At 41.2% G+C, this 19,085-nt stretch overlaps 1 protein-coding gene across 3 annotated transcripts in view; it reads right to left on the bottom strand.

Annotated features, from left to right (window-relative positions):
* The window catches only part of LOC110982329 (uncharacterized), a 59,187-nt gene that overhangs the window by 4,186 nt on the left and 35,916 nt on the right, over nt 1–19,085 (bottom strand). The window contains exons 1-8 of one of the 3 annotated variants that reach the window (XM_087131186.1): nt 7,529–9,735; nt 6,764–7,006; nt 4,382–5,955; nt 2,694–2,832; nt 2,256–2,343; nt 1,566–1,720; nt 576–765; nt 26–205 (exon numbers count right to left, since the gene is read on the bottom strand). In XM_087131186.1, coding sequence (XP_086987312.1) covers nt 26–205; nt 576–765; nt 1,566–1,720; nt 2,256–2,343; nt 2,694–2,823 — 743 coding nt within the window. In that variant the 5' untranslated portion in view covers nt 2,824–2,832; nt 4,382–5,955; nt 6,764–7,006; nt 7,529–9,735. Of the gene's footprint in view, nt 1–25; nt 206–575; nt 766–1,565; nt 1,721–2,255; nt 2,344–2,693; nt 5,956–6,763; nt 7,007–7,528; nt 18,654–19,085 lie in introns of those variants that run through there. The other 2 variants (XM_087131187.1, XR_015423659.1) reach the window with 2 other exon arrangements.

Genomic DNA, 19,085 nt, shown 5'->3' with positions numbered 1-19,085 from the left:
TCTCTCTTTTGTTTTTTTTTCTTACCTGTTCAAAAGTTGGCGATGAGGTTGTTTCCATGGAGCAATGGAAACCTTTGCTTGACCTCTTAGAACAAAGAGGACACCCGATACTGGACACCCCTGCTGGGCGAGTCGATTACCAAACAGCGCCCTCTTGCGAGTCAGACTCATAGCGAGGACTGATTTGTGACGAGATTTCCAGGCCCTGAGAAAGTGAGTGACATATGCATTTTTGCAATAAAATCTGACATTTTGAGATTTTCATTTCTGCATGTCACAGGAAATCTCAATACATTCGTCAAGAATATGGCAAGTTATTACCTTGAGGGGTTTTGCGGAACTGAACCATGCTCCATATTTATCAGTACATTTTTTACTGGCTTCAAATGTTGGAATGTGAAATCTATATTTATATCTGATTATGTCTCATCCGCTTATTTTAGCAACAAATAGGGCAATGCAATAACATGGTTTTCTGAATTATTGATATTGTAAGAAACTCCAACCATTTCCCTCAATAAAATAAACTATGTAGTTAGAAAGGGTAAAAATGCTAGAGAAAATGGAATTTATACTTGAATAGTGGATGATCATTGACAAAATCTGTCTTCTCTTCCAGATCTCGTTTTTGGGCGAACTTCAGTGATCTGCTGTACAAATCCCGATCGACCACGATGAAATCCGAAGGCTCGTTGGCGACTACCGAAGCTTTCCGAACACTTCCGGAATCTATCAGCGCCAATTCACCAAAGCTGGATCCCGGGCCTGTGGAAGGTCCATCCGTTAGTAGGAAGACAAAGAACTCAAAGAGCGCCTGAAATGATGTGATGGCAATGTTGACGGAGTTTCTAACAGTGGTGATGAGGATTTGGTTTAAAAAAATGATACTATATCCCAATCTGGTAAGCTCTAGCCATTTCTCAGGTGGAGAAGCACAGAAAAACCCAGTTCGGTATTCGGGAAACGCATGCCCAAATGAAGCGCGCATGGTCCGAGGTCATTCGGGAACAGCAAGTCACACCGCACGCGAGGTCTCCCTATCGGCACGGCCATGCATGTGAATACTTTGTCCTTTTCAAAATATCGAACTGGCTTAGTGCGCCCTCAAGTTCCTTTACCCCTGTTCTCTGAAATAAAAACAGGTACAAATAGAGAAAAGAATAGAAAATAACTAACGTAAGAGCCCCAATACCATTGGAAAGGATGTATGACATGGGAAATGCTTCATGACAGTTTCCACTTGTCCGAAAAATGAGACATCACCCCCCCCAAATAATTCTTGGATCCACCCCTGGGCCGTTTTCCAATATTCAACTTCGGCTCCGTCTCAGGCTTCAAATGTTGTTTACTAGCTGACTTTGAAGCTGTAAGCGCACTAATTAGGCTAATAGTGCCACAAAACATCAAATAAGATGCAAGAGAGACAAAAATTACAGTAATCCAATGTAATTTAAACGCTTAAGGCCCACAACCGGGAATTGGTTTTGGGAACGAAGCCTGAGACGGAGACAAATTGGAAAATGGCCCTGGAGACTTCAGCAACATGACATTCGTCCGTAACGTACCCAGGGTTCTGACGCATACCCCTAGCTCCTCCATTGCATGCCGTGGTGCATTCGGGGTCTCAGTGAAGACAGGCGTGGATTCATCCTCGTCCCCATCCGCGTCCGCATCCGAAGCAATGTAAACAGATATCGAGCCATTCAGGACAACGAAGAAACTAAAATGTAAATCAGAAAGGGGTTTCAAAGTTAATGGAATAATATTGGAGGTGACCACCGTGAGAAAGTCCGTACATTAGTGTTGTAACCCCCCCCCCCTGAAAAATGAAGACCTCAAATCCTGGCAAAATCCCTCCCAAGAAAAAGAGATGCTTTCCCGGGGAAAAAAAATCCCGTGAACGCCCGTATACGTATCATTTCAAAATCAGACAGGATTTTGAATTCAGACGAGATGTGTCGGTATCTATAAGGTGAACAGACCTTGTTCTGGAAACCTTTTAAATCTTGTGACATTTAAACATAAAATTGAATATGCTTCTGAGCTACATTGATATTAGTTATATTGCTTTTTGGAAGGGGAGATGGAAGCAGATGTTCTCAAATTTGAAAGTGATGTATTGAATCTTAAAATCGCTTTATGAAATTTGACTGATTATCTTCTGGTGATTAGACCAGTAAGGCTAGTTTTAATAGGAATTTCTAAATTGTTTGCTGAAGCAAGACGATTATGTACCACTCATTGCTCTTCCTTACCTATGTCCCTTATCTCCTTGTCTTAGAATGACGTCATCGGCCTTGTGTCTACGAAATTCGCAGTTTTTTATTATATCTCTGATGACATCTGTTTACATAGAGAGAGTGAAAGAAAGTTATTTCCATTCGCAGTTAGGCATACTATGGATTCATTTGTTTGCGTGGGGGGCATCTCACAGGGGCTGGGGGTTCGTCCATCCCTAGGATTTCAGATCTCTTCGCTCTCAATTAATTAATTCAGTGGAACAGTTTTATGATCGTTTATGATCATTCAAACACTCACGCCTGGTTTAGCTCACTTGTGATCAGAGCATGCACCAATGACAAGCGTTCATGTCATTGACAACAAAATAGGAAAGGCTTTTTACAAGAAGGGTAGGCCTAACATCATAATCTGTTTTCAGGTTAAGTGGTACAGAAATAAAAGTTAAATTGTACCATTTCCCATGGAGATGAACAGCTCAGCTTTGCGTCGAAACCACGGTAGGAGTATGTCAATATCCATATCGTCTCGATCGGCAGGAGCGGCTGATATGACCTCTACTACTTTCTCGTACATATTCGCCATGGCGATCACCTTGAACAGAAATTCGCAGTGATAAAAATAAATAAAGTAAATTCAATGAAGTCGATGAAGTGTTTACTTCGATGCGCAGGAACGACGCACCAATCACAGTGCATGATCTGGACATATTTAAGGAGCCCTGCATCCTACCGAAACCACGCCCCTGAAATGACTGCACACAAAGATATCTTATTCTGTTCAGTACGCCGTTACCAGCGCTTAACGAGAGTGCGGTGACCCCATGCTTGCACTTGCCTATGCCGATTTATAGGCACACTGACACACCAAGACAAATTTTGTTTCCAAAGGGTAGCACATAAAAACAGCGATCAATGAATGTTGTAGAGATCAAGATGTGGCCTCAAAGGGCGCCCTCCCCCTTAAATTCTATAATTGATGAATAGTTTGGGTCAATCACTAGGCCTACACTAACACAATAAACTAACAGCCTCTGTTAAGCGAATAACAATTGATCTTGTTTCTTGAGGCTGTCTTACGATTAAAAAGCCCGTTATTTCAGCGCACACAATCTCCCAGAACTTTCGGTAACACCTTCAATGACATACGGGGCAACTTTGGCAGGCGTTCGTCTGTCTAGTCTAAAGCCTTCGGGATAGATTTATATCGGACATCAATATTTATTGATCGACTTGTGAACAGCAACTGCTATCGCGGTGTTGTAAGTAACTTGTAGTCCGGGACACCATATTGATGAACAAGATAATGGCGATGTCACAGTTACAAACGACAAAGAATCGGAATAAGCGAAAACGATGGGAATTTCTGAGAACATAGCTGAAAGGAGAAAATAACCGTTGGAAAAGTCAATCAACTAATTTCATAGCGGTCACGAAAAATGTTCCTGATCTGAAATGTATAATTATATGTCGAAGACGTTACTTCTTTCGTTACAACGTAACGTGGCTATGAAATGAGCAGAGAGACATTCATGAGGAGTACATAAATATTTAAATGTCTACAATTCAGTCCATAAAAAAGGATTTGTATTTCTCTGGAATTCATTCACGCCCTCTTAATTTTGTCGACAATTGGAATTATTTGAATTGCTCTCCGTGTGCAATTGGATATTTCGAAGAAATCATTGGTCAACATTGAAGAAACTCTGTCTTTTTAGAATAATCGTGAACAACAGTAGGGCCAAAACTCTGCAGGGCTAGGTACGAATGTTCAGAATGTGCAACGTGGGAGGGATCTTTGAAATATGGGGCGGGAAATGAGGATTTAATGAAAATATCAACAGCAACTGACTTTTTAAAATTACATTTAACATGTAACATTTTAGTGCCGGCGTTCAACAACATCATCTTTGCTTACTGTGTTCAAATGGTCATTATTTGACCGTTTCACAATCGAAATGAAGCTTTCTAGAAAAGTTCACAAATTGGCAACAGAACAATACAGATGAGAGCGGCCGGTGAGGCCTTACCCTGCGTTTGTTTTGGTGCATAATCAGTATTTCCGAGGTTCTTAAAATTAACCCACACGTGGCACGTCTGGTGTACGAGATATTGTGAAAAATTAACACAACTCAAAAACCTACCTTGGCAGTGTTTCACAGTCTCATTTTACTCTTTAGTAGAATCTTATCATCACTGTAATCTTGCCACGATCACGCTGGGTCAAAAGCTGGATGTGGTATGTACAGACTGTTACATTTCTACAAAACTGCATTGGCCGAGTGCATGTGACACTTTGCTTCAAGATCTCTGTGTGTGGGACGAATGCACGTCTACAATACGCCGCATGGAGTGGAAATCCTCCGTGAAATCTCCATTTTAAGACCCGAAGCTCTTCCAGCAGCTAGAAATGAACATTCAAAAATCGAGGTGCAAATTCACAAGGGAATCCGACGCGCTGTGCTCGCACTGGTGATTAGAAGTAGCCAACGTCCTGTTCTTGGTTACGAGTTGCGCATTGATGGCTCACGCTGAAAATGCCTGGAGGTGTATTTCGTCCTCGGTGTGGGGTTGGCGTTTGGGCGAGTATGAGGGCGAACTGAGTCTTCCAGACTCAGATAATACGAAGCCAGGGTTGAATTCCAGAGCATCGATCTCGAAGATGACAGCGCCACTCATCAAGGGAGGCTTCATGGACTGGGTATTAAACACTGTACATTTTCTCGTTGCTCCAAGCTCCGTCAAATTAATTATTACCCCGGTATGGGGATCATAGTCACCAGAGAGACGGCAAATAAAACAGGCCCCACACACAGATAAAATTTAGTGAGAGAGGACAGCAAAGTCATTGATAGTATTTGTATTGCGATAATAACACGTGTGCCCTGTATTTGTCCACGGAAACCTTACGTAACCCAAGACAACGTAAAGGTAATTTCACTAAACCACGATCATTAACAAATGGAACAGTGATAAGATATCAAGCGCCGGTTAACATTACATTTGGGGAGAAATCTCAAGACATGATCAGTTCTGAGGTTTGTTTGTGGACACTACAAAATCGCATTTTCTCGCATGTCAACAACTTCCGACATATGCATATCAATGATTTTAATAAAGAAAACACACGCAATAACGTTCAAAACCTGTCCAGTCCAATCGAGTATAGCCTTACCAATGCTCGTCATTTTATAAATTAACTTTGCATGATGATTCCATGAATTAAGCCTCTTGAATGTGACAGACAATTGAAACTACTGTCCAGATTTTGTACATCTCCCAAAAAGGTCAGTCCCCAATAACTATATACGCAAAAATAAAAACACCTTTTTCTGGGGGGGAGGCATTGAGTTCTACAAGTATACCGACTCATCAATGTGTCAGTTTTATTAGTGAAGGTCCAACCAATCACAACATGCAACATCCTTGACATGCGTCTTGTTCCACGGACCTCCAATTACATTACCAAATACATAGTCATTGCTGGTAGTGGAACCATTCGAGGGGCCAGGGTGACACCTTCACTTGGGGTTGATGGCTCAGACGCAGCCTGTCCTAGATTGGAGACAGGTCCTCCGTTACAGAGGTTCTCGCTGCAACACGACGCACAACCATCGAAGGGTGGTGGATGGCAGCCCGGAGAACACTGCAGCTGGCCAGTGACGGGTGCACAGCTACGACCCACTTGGGTGACTCCGCTATCGTTATGCTTCACGACCTAGAGGAGAGTCCACTAGGGATGTCACCATTTTTAGTCATCTGAGATCTCACATTTCAGGCTATTAATTAATATCAGCGACTGAGGTGCTCTCCAATGCTTCTTAAACTGGTTTCAACACTGTTAGCGTTAGTGACGTCATCAACAGTTTGACAGTAATTATGAAAGATTTGAAGTATTTACAACGACTGTCTTGCGATGTTTCTTACATGTAGTCTCCCTACTTTCACTCTTTCCCCCAAACCCTCAAGCTTTGAAAACCTATTCCAAGCGCTCAGCACACAACAGTGTCCTATGGAAAAGCCGTGTTTATCCTAAATGATTTTTAAAACCTATGTACCACACTTAGACAGCTTTCTGACCAGTAAGCGTTCTCGTTATTTATGATTCCACAGACGGAGGGCTTGTTAGAGTATTTTCTTGTACATTAGATCTTCTTGGGGGCGCTATTGTTATTGAGAAGGGTAGACGTGGGCCGCTTTCTAATATTCGACTTCGCAGCGGTATCATGCTTTGTCTTCGAAACCGGTCCCCGATTGTGGACCTAAAAGCCTATGAACTAAATTTAAGTTCTGTAATGTGTGGTTCGTTTGAATATTACTTGCGACATTATCAACCTTAGCACTGTGCTTATAACTTCAAAGTCAGGTGGTAAAAAAAAGTTGAAGCCTGAGACGGAGCCGAAGTCGAGTATTGGAAAAGGGCCTTGGCTACCTTCCAGCTCTCGCCTTGTAAATGTCAAATATCGCTTACCACTTGCCAGTGTAAATTAATGCCAAGCTTCGATTGAATTCTGACCCGTACTCACTGTGCACTTGGTGCTGCAGCACACGAGGTGAACTTCCTGACCAGTTGGATCAAAAGGATCGTTGCATGCAGCACCTGTGCCCCTATCGGATCGGTACTGGCAGACTAACACTTGAAAGTGCTTGGTATAACGGTCTATCATTGCAGAAATTGCGGTCGCAACAAGTCCCACAGATACCTCGTGAGCAGTTGGCGAATGCACATGTACGCATGTGCGTGTGTAGTTCTGTCCTCTTCTCATGGTCTATAAAATTCAGGGAACGACACCTTAACAATTTAAGCAATTAAAAATAAAAATAAACACTCGTGTGAGACGGCGTTTAGTTAGACTATAACTGCTATATCTTACCTTGATTTAGATTGTTTGTGTCGATCTAGGTAATTTCTTGGTCTAGATAAATTGGCAAAATTCACAGCAAACATGTGTTTAAATTAACCAATGTGCGGACACCAAAAAGCCCTGCTGCGAAGGAACTTCTTAGAGAATCATATTACACTCCCCTCCTATTTCCCTTTTCGCATTTTTGCAGTGTATAGGTGCTAAAAGTACTCGACATGTTCAATCGAAATAAGAATGGGGATCCGTGTTTGTCTGTATACGTACAATGTGGGGTAGCAATTTATAGACCAACTTAACATAAAGATACGGCGTAGGCTAAGCTTTCATAGCAACGACTCTACTTAGTCAGATGCCACGAAGGTGGACGATTAGGTTGGGACTTGAAGTAATTAGGTAATTACCGAAGTTGGGCATTTCTGTACTTACTGCACACTTCTTGTTAAACGGACACCTTGTAGTCATAGCGTTTGTTGTGTTGAATGGATCGGCACACTTGTCGCTTCCACTACAAACGAAACAGTCAAGAGCAGTGCACAATCCTACATGAAAGATAATGGAGGACAGATACCTATTTGGCAGATGACTTAGCCACGTGACGCTAATCATGTGACTGACTTCGGTTATCCAAGTGTCAGTTTTTGCCTTTTGAAAACCTTTTAAGAACTCCCTCTGTAAATCTAAATTGCTCTAGATCAATCCAACAAAAAATGTAGCTGCTAACAGGAGAGTATTCACTTACCAAATACTGTCAACGTAGTAAGGAAGCCATGAAAGGTCTTTCATTTCAGGTTTTGTAGTCGTCTAATCAGTTGACAATCATCCTCTGTCAACAAACAACCAGTGTATACATCGACTGTCTGACTCAGCATTATGCAACACACGCAGTGCTTCACGAGTATTATCTTATAAATGACATCCAGGTTTGAGGACGGACCCGTGAACGTTTCACGGCGAACAAGAGCGCAGAATGTACAGAACATCTTTCACGGGCAGACCTTGCCAAGTGGGCACAGTTTGTGTATGACGTCATCCTGTAGATCCGAATGAAGCCACAAGCGTATTTTCTCGTCAAAGAAGGGACAAAGGGCAAAAGACCATCACTTTTGGTTTTCGTGCTTTTTGTGTTATTATTTCTATTTCACTCCAGAACATCGATGTATGTTTAATGCCTAGAAACATTGTGGTAATATGTCATGTTTGCTGGCTGCTTCATAGATAGAATGGCGTTAAGGAATTTCTTTGTCACTGACTCATTTTGTAATGTGGCAAAGATATACGCGGCTACACGTAGTTCAAGAAGACCTCATGCATTCGATGATTTTTTGGCATAACTCCATCAATGAATTAACTTTCTGAGGAAACTTTCTAAAAAGCCCCTGCATGAATCAATCGTCGCTAAGTCTCATTCCACTTTTGGTTTAAGATAAGCGACCGTTTCTTAACCCGCCTGGTCTGTATTGGTTCTTTTACCAACATCTAAAATGAAATACAACGTGCATGAACAGTTCTATTTGATTCCAATGGTCTTTGACCGAGACGAGTTTGCTAGATATTCCTCTGATTACCGAGTTCGACAAAAATGTTGAGGTAGAGGGCGCTTTAACACGATGCATCCAGGCAATGGAACCGTATATTCATATTATCACATGACCAAATTGTTCAGACTGGCCAGTACAGTCTGTTCGGGGGAGTTTGGTGATTTCTTTGTTGGTAGTTCAAAGCTAGCTGGAGTATTGTTGGGTAGCAGAGAATGTCGAACACGTAAAACACAGTGCAAAGGTGGTTAAGTTCTCACACGAGAACACAACATTGTTTAAAAAGGAACAGTGTTCACCGACTTTTTCCAATGTGATTACAACTGTTGATTTTGTTTGACACATTGGAAGTCATTGTAAGTAATGACAGCATTTGTGTTTTGCGCTCTAATGACGAATTTGGGCTTATTTAGTGAAAATGTTGCATCTGACGTCACGAGGCGATTCAAAGTTCCTCTTTTGGCAAGCACAGATGAACACAACGCCATTATTTTCATTAAATTTAAACCTTAGAATCGAAACTGTCCTCAGAAATGTTCCCGACTGATCAGTTTTTATTTAAATATATATGTGTTGAAGCAGGAATTGCTTTATTCAGCCACGACGGACATTAATGCACCTTGTGAGTTGAAAATGGTGGATTATCCAGCAGAGTTGCATATCCAGCAAAGTGCATCCTTTCCCCTGCCCCAATTTATTCCCGGGGACTGGGAAAGAGAGTAATTGGTATATTTAATCATCAAATATTAGCACCAACAACACCACGAAATAAAGGCAAGGATGTTGGGACTCTGAGTAGGCCTTACGGCTTTCGATATTTATTTCTCCCCCGACGTTATTTTGAATTAGCCGGATGCTGTATTTGCTTTTGACCCCCCCCCAAAAAAAGAAAAAGGTGGATGCGCTGCTAATTATTCACGAAGGAATGATTATGCCATTTCTGACACTTTGGTGTACTTACTCCCCAATGTGTCGGCCTTTGCGACCAAGGCTACATCTTTTGGCAAAATTTTACTAATGTTATTCAAAAATGCCACCATAAAGTAGTTATTTCATTGTGTCTTTCATCATAAATGTTTTTGTGTCCAAAACAAATGCTTTCAATTCTTAGTTAAGTGTTGCAAAAGACGAAGGATTGTACTCGTAATGGGATGAACACGCGTACATTATTTTGTCGTAGACACGACGACCGCACCGAGCCATGCGCCATGCTTGGGATGTGGGTGCTTCACACAAGTACAAGTGCCTTGAAGCTTGTCTGATCGAGCGGAATATATTGTTTGAAATTCAGCCTTTCCTCCTTCATTAGTTGGGTAAGTTATACTCAGATTAAGCAGTGGGTATATATTTCAACACGCCTACAACATGTTGATTGGTATAATCATTGTCCATTCGGATTTATTTTTGTGGTTCTGGGGGTTTTAGAGTTGGTTGAAGCTGCCAAAACTTTCCTTGGGTTGGACAATTGTTCAAACAACGTCTGCATTGGTGCACACATGCCTTTCTGTGTAATGGTGGCGTGGAACAGAGAAACTTTGTGAACGTGCATGAACTGCAAAAGGTGGAAATTCACAGCAGTTCGATTTGAAGCTCTGTGATGAAATAGTTGCACAGGTATTTCGTGTTGGCTGTCCATGCACGGGATTATGATGGAGGGTCTTACATGCTAGTCGTATTTCAGCGAATTTTCAGTCAGGAATCAGGACAATAGCTAGGACCTAGCTGGTCACAAGTACTCTTTATTTAAATCGAGGCAAACTTGCCATTCCCTCTATTTACATAATCTTGTGTTACATTTCAGAGTTACTTTGAATGGCCATAATAGGAAGTAACGGAACAACTCTTGTACTCATGAATAAATAATGAAGATGCAGACTTGAGTTATCACACCACTCAAAAGAATCCTATTTGTTTTCCTTATAAACTGGTAAAAATACAGGGTTGTTACCTTTGTGTTTGTTTTCTCTTTAGGATTACTAATTTGCATTTCTACCTCGTCCATCTTTTGATGTACTGTTCATCATATGTTCAACTGCGCAAGTCACACCAATTAATCAACACACAGAACATTAGTCTGGGGTTTCTACCATTCTTATCTTCCCGAGAATGCATCTGACCACCCTAGAACGACAGTTGGGATTTAGTCTGGCGACATTACTAAATGGAAGAAACAAAACAGTTTCTTATACGGATGTTATTGCAACAAATGGACGGAAGACCACAGCAAACAGCTGCAAGGTACGTTTTTGTATCTAGAATTGATTCAAAGATTTTCTAAGGAAAATATATAGAATGCTTTATATATTTTACATGATTTTTTCCCATATTAACATAGGCTGTTGAAGTTAGTTTACAAGAACTTGACAACTAACCCATTTTATCTTTCGAGTATATACAGTGCTACTCAAAATAAACTTCCAATTCCTTAAAACTGTTGAATAAGGATGTATTCACTCAGTTTCGTGCAAAATGTCTTCCTTGAGATTTATACTTATAATTGATTGTGTTAAAACATATCTGTTAGTTTCTGTAAAGAAAAAAGGAGGTAAACATCTTTTTTTCAAATCCCCAATTTCGAACAGTCATTTCAAGCCAATTCAAATTCTTTGAAATGGCATAGTTATATGCCTATGAATATTTATCACACAAACTCTTTACACGAACCCAATATAATTGATGAATATTTAGTTAAATAACTCCACTTAAAATTGTGGTAAAAGAGAGCTCCAGTTTTAGTGCACTGTGATGTAAAGAAGCCCTACCCAATGCAGGATGAATAGCCTGTCACTTTTGAGATTGAATTAGCCAATTTCTTCTGAAACACCTATGTTTGTGGATTTTTCAGTGACTTACGTCCAAAGCATATGGATGGCCGTGTGTATGTTTAACTTCATGCTTAAGCTCGTTCTCACCTTACCAATTCTTTTACACACCACTCACGAATTTCCCAAGGCCAGGGCTGCTCATGTAATCGAATGCACCATTGAGAAGAATTGTTATGTCCCCTCGTAAAGTGGATTGGGCGCAACGGATAACTTTTTCTGTTGGCATATATACTCTATAACTGTATAGGCCTTTTCAGTCAACCTACGCTCATATGTAGTCTGTCTCTAAATAGAATTTTTGTGTTTACTAATTTCAGAAGCGTGTCACTTTCAGTTACAGGAACGATAAATGTGATAGCCACCTTGAACAGAATTTTCATTTTTACTCTTACATTTCAGTTTACACCCCAGAGAAACAATTTCTTGTTTCATCACGTGAACAATTAGAAATTCAGAAAATCTCTTACATTCCTATGACGCGACGTATCAATGCATTGCACTTTGACAGTCACTTCAAAATACGCGTAATTGAATAAGGCAATAATACCAGTCACATGTTATTTTAACACACATATGGAACATAACCAATACCTAAGAGCTCTTAGTAACACAATAATTTTAAACGGATTTATAATGTAACTGCAGAAACAATACGCCCACTCATAATTTACAATACCTGATAAACATATCTGTATGGGAGACATACATGTATATGTACCTGTATCTATACAGTCCTATATAATCTTTTTAACTTAAAGGCCTATGTAGCTGTTACACCTGTTCTCTACTAATGGTGAAAATGGTCATCCAGTTACGGAGTAAATTAGAACAGGACAATATTCTCAAAACACTAAAGGACACTATTCTCAAAAACGAAACAAAGGAGCTGTGTTTCGGTTTTTGCACGTAAGGATCGACTCCTCCAAGTGTGAATTGCAAGTCTACATTTTGAATAGCAAGTTTGCATTTGGTTTCCTGCAACATGCTTGATAATTCTGTATCTTAACACTGCAAACGTCCTTCCCAAATTATCGAAAGCAGTAAGCCAGAAACAAGCATAAGTGGGAGATTGTGTGAAACTTTTCTAAAGTATTTTGGGCGGTGGAATAAGACTAGAGGATTTGATCCACATGAAATTATCCATGAATGGTAACAGAATCAGTTTAACTCACGAACGAGTTGTGTACTGAAGGAAAGCACATCACGTTTGTTCAGAAATCCTTCGATCTAGCAAAATCTGCTCTTGGTTACTCTAAATTAATTGTTTGAATATTTTGTGGGATTAGCGCACTTGAATTAAGCTTTGAAATAAATTGTCTCAGAACTAAACCCATTTAAATCAATCTTTCTTCAATTCAAATAATTCTGCAAATTACAAAAAGGATGTAGTTTTCTTTTGGTTTGTTTGTTTGCTATCACCTGATTGCTTTCGTGAGAGAAAAATTATGATGGATGGATATACAAATGTGCCTGTGGTAAGCTCGTGATGGATGCCTCACCGTCTAAGTGTACCGGATGACCGCATGACCAAGAAAAACAACCGTTTTGATGTAAAGCAAATTATCTTCCTGTGGCGACAAACAGCGTGTACGGTTATTCGCGCCGTCGGGTATGATGTACGCTTGAGTAATACGGATATTTGTAGCGCATTTTTATTACTTCACGTGGCTTCTTGGCACATGGTAATGTTCATTTGTAGCACTGCATCTCTACCTGTCGTTGTTGAAGGGGCATCTATGTAACTGGAACACTTGAGAGTTTAGCTTTTCAAAAAGTTTCCGGATTGGTTAATGACGTCGGCGTTTATGACGTCATTGACCAATTTACCACAGACAACCAGTGTTATGTACTTCACACCAAACCCTTTCTGAGTTTTGATCCAGTTGGTGCAGCAAAATGAAACGATGTGTGCTGAAGCCATCTACTAATACTGCACTTCCAACAAAGGGCTCATTTGACTCTTAGCTTCAGCGATTTGTGATCTGTCATCATCTGTCAGGATACATTCTTTCAAGCAAAGCTTTTGAATATTTGTCACCTTTGTAAGGGTGTTATTTTACGACAAACCCCATTCAACAAGGTTGGGCATATTAGTGCATCAGCAATATGAGGAATGCCACCCCCCCGTCAAATCGCCGTCTCCCAAATTAACTTTCTGGATCTGTGTGTTTTTCGCCAAGTGACACCAGGCACTACCTAAGCAACCAAGGGTTCTACTCCCAGACAAGTCTACATCAACAAGTGTCGGTATATTACTCAGTGCTTCGGCAATATAAGGAATGTCATAACCCCGTCAAGTTACAGTCGTGCGAGTTTATTTTCTGAATTTGCTTGATTTTCGCCAAGTGAGATCATGCTCTACCTGAGCCTATTATGGTCCAAATGTCAGAGAGATCTAGGTCAACAAGCATGCTAGTGAGTGCATCGACAATATGTGGAATGTCACCCCTTGTCAATTTGCGGAGTCGTAAGTTTATCTTTTCGATGTGTTTCAATTTTTCCAAGTGAGACCATGCGTCAGCTGAGTCATCAAGGGTTCCGGTATCGAACAGATCCAGTTCCACAAGTATTGGATCATTGTTCAGTGCATCAGCAATATGTCGAGTGCCTTCACCCATCAGTTGGCAGTCACTTTCTGGATGTTCTTGATTTTTGAAAAATGAGACATCCATCGCCTGAGCCACGAAGTGTCAAGTTGCCAGACAGACCCAATTCAACAAATGTCGGTGTATTATTCAGTGCGTTGAGAATATGCAGAATGTCATCCCTCGTCAATATACAGTTCCTTTGAGTTTAGTTTCTGGATGTCTTTGATTTTCCTCGAGTGAAACCGTGCAAAATCTGGTTCACCAAGGTTCTCATTAGGTGGCAGTTCCAATTGATCAAGTTTGGGCATAATACTCAGTAATCCTCACCCCAGGCATACACCACAAGCCTGTACGCTCCCACGGGCCAGACCCCAACCACTGCAGAGTAAGAATGTTTGAAAGATCAGTGTCCTAAAGACGCCAATTTGACCGGGAAATGACATGATATTAAAAAAGCCACCTCGCAGCTTGGAGCTATTTTGGGGTGGGGGCGTGACTGCAAGCATTCTTCCACAGCAGCATAATGAAATGCAGTTAGTGATGGGACCTGAGGGATGTATTGGCTACCACCAAAAAAAATTCGTACGGGTTCAGGCATAACCGGGGACTTTTTACGTTGCGGGTCCGAGGGTTCACTAATTACGAACCAGTCGATGACGTCATCGTTCATATCAATGAGCTTGAGGGTTGTGAGGTCCAAACAGATGAGCAGGGTCCTGTACTTCAAATCAAACCTTTTCTAGGTTTGGGCACAGTTGGTGCGGCAGAGTTTCTGCCTTTAACAGAATGATGAAATAACACAGCGTATGCCCAAGCCATCACGTCAGACATTAGTACTTCACCTCCATTAATGTGCTCTTTTGACTCTTAACTTCAGCGATATGTTCTCTATCGTTATCCGTAAGAAAACATTCTTGCACGGAAAGCACTTTAAGTTTCTTTACCTTCGCCAGGGATAGCCATGAGTTACCTGAGCCAGAAAGAGTCTCATTGAAAGACAGATCCAATTCAACAAGGTTGGGCATATTAGCTAGTGCACGGGCAAGGTATTCAATGTCTCCCCCTGTCAATCCACAGTACCTGAAAATCAGTCTCTGAATCTGTTTGATTTTTGTCAAGTGAGACCATGCTCTACCTGAGCCACCAAGGTTATCATTGCCAGACAGATCCAATTCAACAAGATCTGGTATACTACTTAGTGCGTCGACAATATGAGGAATGTCATTGCCCGTCAAGTTGCAGTTCTTCAAGGTTACTTTCTGGATGTGTTCGACTTTCTTCAGGTAATGCCATGCACTACCCGAACCAGCAAGGGTCTTATTGCCAGATAGATCCAATTCAGCAAGTTTCATCCTGTCACCCAGTGCGTCGGCAATATGCAGAACGTCACTGCCTGTTAGGTTGCAGTTCTTAATGGATACCTTCTGTATGTCTTTGATTTTCGCCAAGTGAGACCATGCACTACCCGACCCACCAAGGGTCTCGTTTTCAGACAAATCCAATTCAGCAAGTTTCATGCTGTTACTCAGTGCGTCGGCAATATTCTGAAGGTCGTCCCCCAGTAAGTTGCAGTACCGTAAGGTTAGTCTCTGAATGTGGTTGATGTTTGCCAAGTGAGACCATGCACAACCTAAGCCAGCAAGGGTCTCATTAAATGACAGATCCAATTCAATAACGTGCGTCATGTTACTCAGTGCCTCGGCAATATGGGGAAGGTCGTGACCCGTAAGCTTGCAGTTCATCAAGGTTACCTTTTTGATGTGTTCGATTTTTGCTAATTCAGACCACGCCTGACCTGAGCCACTCAGAGTGTCATTGAAAGACAAATCTAGTTCAATGTCCTTCGTTATATGCATCAGTGCACCGATAATATAGGGGATGTCAGCATTCGTCAACTTGCAATTCATGAAAATTACTTTTTGGACGTGTTTGATGTTTTTTAAGTGATGCCATGCGCTTCCTGAACCAGCCACAGTTTCATTGAAAGACAGATCCAGTTCAGCAACTTTTGGCATTCTACTCAGTGCATTGACAATGTGTGGAAGATCAAGTCCCGTAAGCGCGCAGTTCATCAAGTCTACATTCTTGATATGTTTTATTTTTGCTAAGTCACACCATGCACTACCTGAGCCACCAAGAGTCTTATTTTGAGACAAACCCAGTGCTGAAAGTTTCGGCATATTACTCAGTGCGTGTGCAATATGAGGAATGTCATCCGCCGTCAAGTTGCAGTCCTGCAAGTTTACATTCTGAATCTTTTTGATTTTCGCCAAGTAAGACCATGCAGTACCTGAGCCACCGAGAGCCTGATTGCCAGACAAATCCAATTCAGAGAGTCTTGGCATGTTACTTAATGCGTTGGCAATATGAGGAATGTCATCCGCCGTCAAGTTGCAGTTCTGCAAGTTTACATTCTGAATCTGTTTGATTTTCGCCAAGTAAGACCATGCAGTACCTGAGCCACCGAGAGCCTGATTGCCAGACAAATCCAATTCAGAGAGTCTTGGCGTGTTACTTAATGCGTTGGCAATATGAGGAATGTCATCCGCCGTCAAGTTGCAGTTCTGCAAGTTTACATTCTGAATCTGTTTGATTTTCGCCAAATGAGACCATGCAGTACCTGAGCCACCGAGAGCCTCATTGCCAGACAAATCCAATGCATCAATTTCTTGCATATTACTCATAGCACCAGCAATATGTTGAATGTCATCTCCCTTCAGGCTGCAGTTCCGGAAGTGCACTTGCTGGAGGTGTTTGGGTTTTGACAAGTGTGAACATAAGTCACTGACAAAGTCCCTGCCTTCTTCATTCTGTCTACCCGTAACGCATACCTTTGTCAAAAGCATTTTGTTTTCCAGACATGTTCCAAATTGGCTTGCGGTTAATGAGTTTGGATTGAAGTTCAATGCTCTGAGACATCGCATTTCCTTCACGTAACGCGCAAACCTTTCGGGGAAGTGCTTGAATTGACTGCCTGATATATCCAAATATCCTACCCTACAAAGGTAAGATTTGTCCCTGCCGCTTGTCTGGTCAGTAACGCGGTCCAGAAAGTACATGAACGATGTCATAACATCAATGGTGACATCTGGAAGTTGGAGGCTGTGTGACAGAACACATCGGATTAATTCGTCGAGTTGAAGTTTGTTTTCACACTCACTCTCAAAGAAGCAGTTCAGGACTAAACATAATCTTTTGTCACACAGAGATCCCTTGTGCCATTGTTCTACTTTAGTTACCAAAATGCGTAAAATTGACAATGTCTTTGTCCTGTTAGCGTTGCCGCAGCAAAAGCGTAAAAGATACTCAAAACCCAATGGATCAGAGATTTGACTAAAGAATGTTTCGAAATACTTTGCAGCGTCTTTAGCGTTCATACATTGATAATATTTAGCAGCGCAGAACTCTTGAAATGTCTTATGAATAAAGTAAACATTTTTACAAATACCGAGGCTTTTCTCCTTCTGAACTCGTTCACTCGTAAGGATTCCAGCTTGAATGGCTTTTTCAAGCACATGGGGCTCAAAGTCTTCTTCCTTAAACAACAGCTTTTGATTCAAAGAAAGGAGACCATCAAGAGCAACCTTTCCAATTGCAATAATAACACTAGATAATTGTCTTCCTGGCATATTTTTCGTCTTTCGCTTGAAAATGAATTTTAAAGCCTCATCGTAAAAGCGCGACATTGTGTCAGGGAGGTTGGAATTCACTCGCCATAATGAACACATTAACAACAGTAGCATTGGACTTTTAGCCAAATCAAAAAGGACATTTGTGGACTCCATCCTCGCAAGAAGACCACTAGCCTTATAGGGTTCTTCCGTGTAATATTTGTTCACATATGCCTCAATGTCCTCCCTACTGAACCCCAAGACATTCAAGTGAGCGAATGGCTTCTGAATCAAATATTGTTTGGTCAGTTTGTCAAACCCCGAGGTGCGGGTTGTTACGAATGCCCAGCAGTCTTTATACCTCCCCTTTCGATTAAGCACTTTGAGGAGTGAACCGAACCTTGCCTCATCTAGTTCGGTCGATGTGAATTCGTCAAAACCATCCACAAGAAACAGCACTTCGTTGGCATGGGCTTTTATGAAGGATTGCAAATCTGATTTACTTATTTCCGTGGAATCCAATAACTGATCAAACAGTGCTTCAATCAGATCTGACTCCTGTTTCAGGGAGCGCATTTTCAATAAAAACACAAACTTGAACCTTTTCAAAACAGCTGTAGTGCCAGTTGCCCAATCGTAGGCAATTTTGTTAAAAAGAGTCGTTTTACCGTGTCCTGGGTCTCCTTTAAAAATCGCCCGATTTATTGCATGACCTTCTTTTGACCTAAGTTTGAAAACATCACTGTACGATCCTACGTCTCCCTTCAAATCACATTCATGATCTTTTTCTAATTGCAACTTTATGTAGATATCCATAATGTGCTTTTGGTCATCATCCACCCATGGGATCATCTGTACATAGCTACCTGTAGCTTTGTATATTCTTTTCAATGCCTCCTCACACTTATCTGCAGTTCGTTGAGTGGCATCACTAAGTTTGGTCTTGTGTCTTGCACCGCTTCCTGATTGCTCTCCTGCTCGACCAGTTTTTCCTTAAATAAGCAATAATGCAGACAAGAATGGATTATTAGAGGTTACGCGTGTTTTCCAGGATAACATTTTCTTCAAAATCATTGAAGTAAAATGGACATTCAATACCCCGGTGAATTTGCTACAAATCTTTACCATAATGATATCAATGGGGTTTACTGAATTTGAGAGGAATAATTCACGTTAGATCACCAAATCACCTAAGCACTGTTATCTAAATCATAAGCAATGATTTGGCATGATGAGAATGTTTTGCTTGAGGTGCCCCCCCCCTTTGTGTTTTCATTGAGCTTGCGTCTGCATGCTTAAGAGCCTAAAATGTTAGTTGCAATAGTGCTTGCGTTCAACCAGTGAACAGATGCAGATGTGGAATCGTCCCAACAAGGACAAAAAAACATGAATACAGAAATGCGGTCTTATGTTGGAATTAGTGG

The sequence above is a fragment of the Acanthaster planci genome, linkage group LG21 (assembly GCF_054643075.1).
Source record: "Acanthaster planci isolate LZ-2023a linkage group LG21, COTS_SCS, whole genome shotgun sequence".
NCBI classification, from domain to species: domain Eukaryota; kingdom Metazoa; phylum Echinodermata; class Asteroidea; order Valvatida; family Acanthasteridae; genus Acanthaster; species Acanthaster planci.
This window is presented reverse-complemented; position numbering and strand designations above follow the sequence as displayed.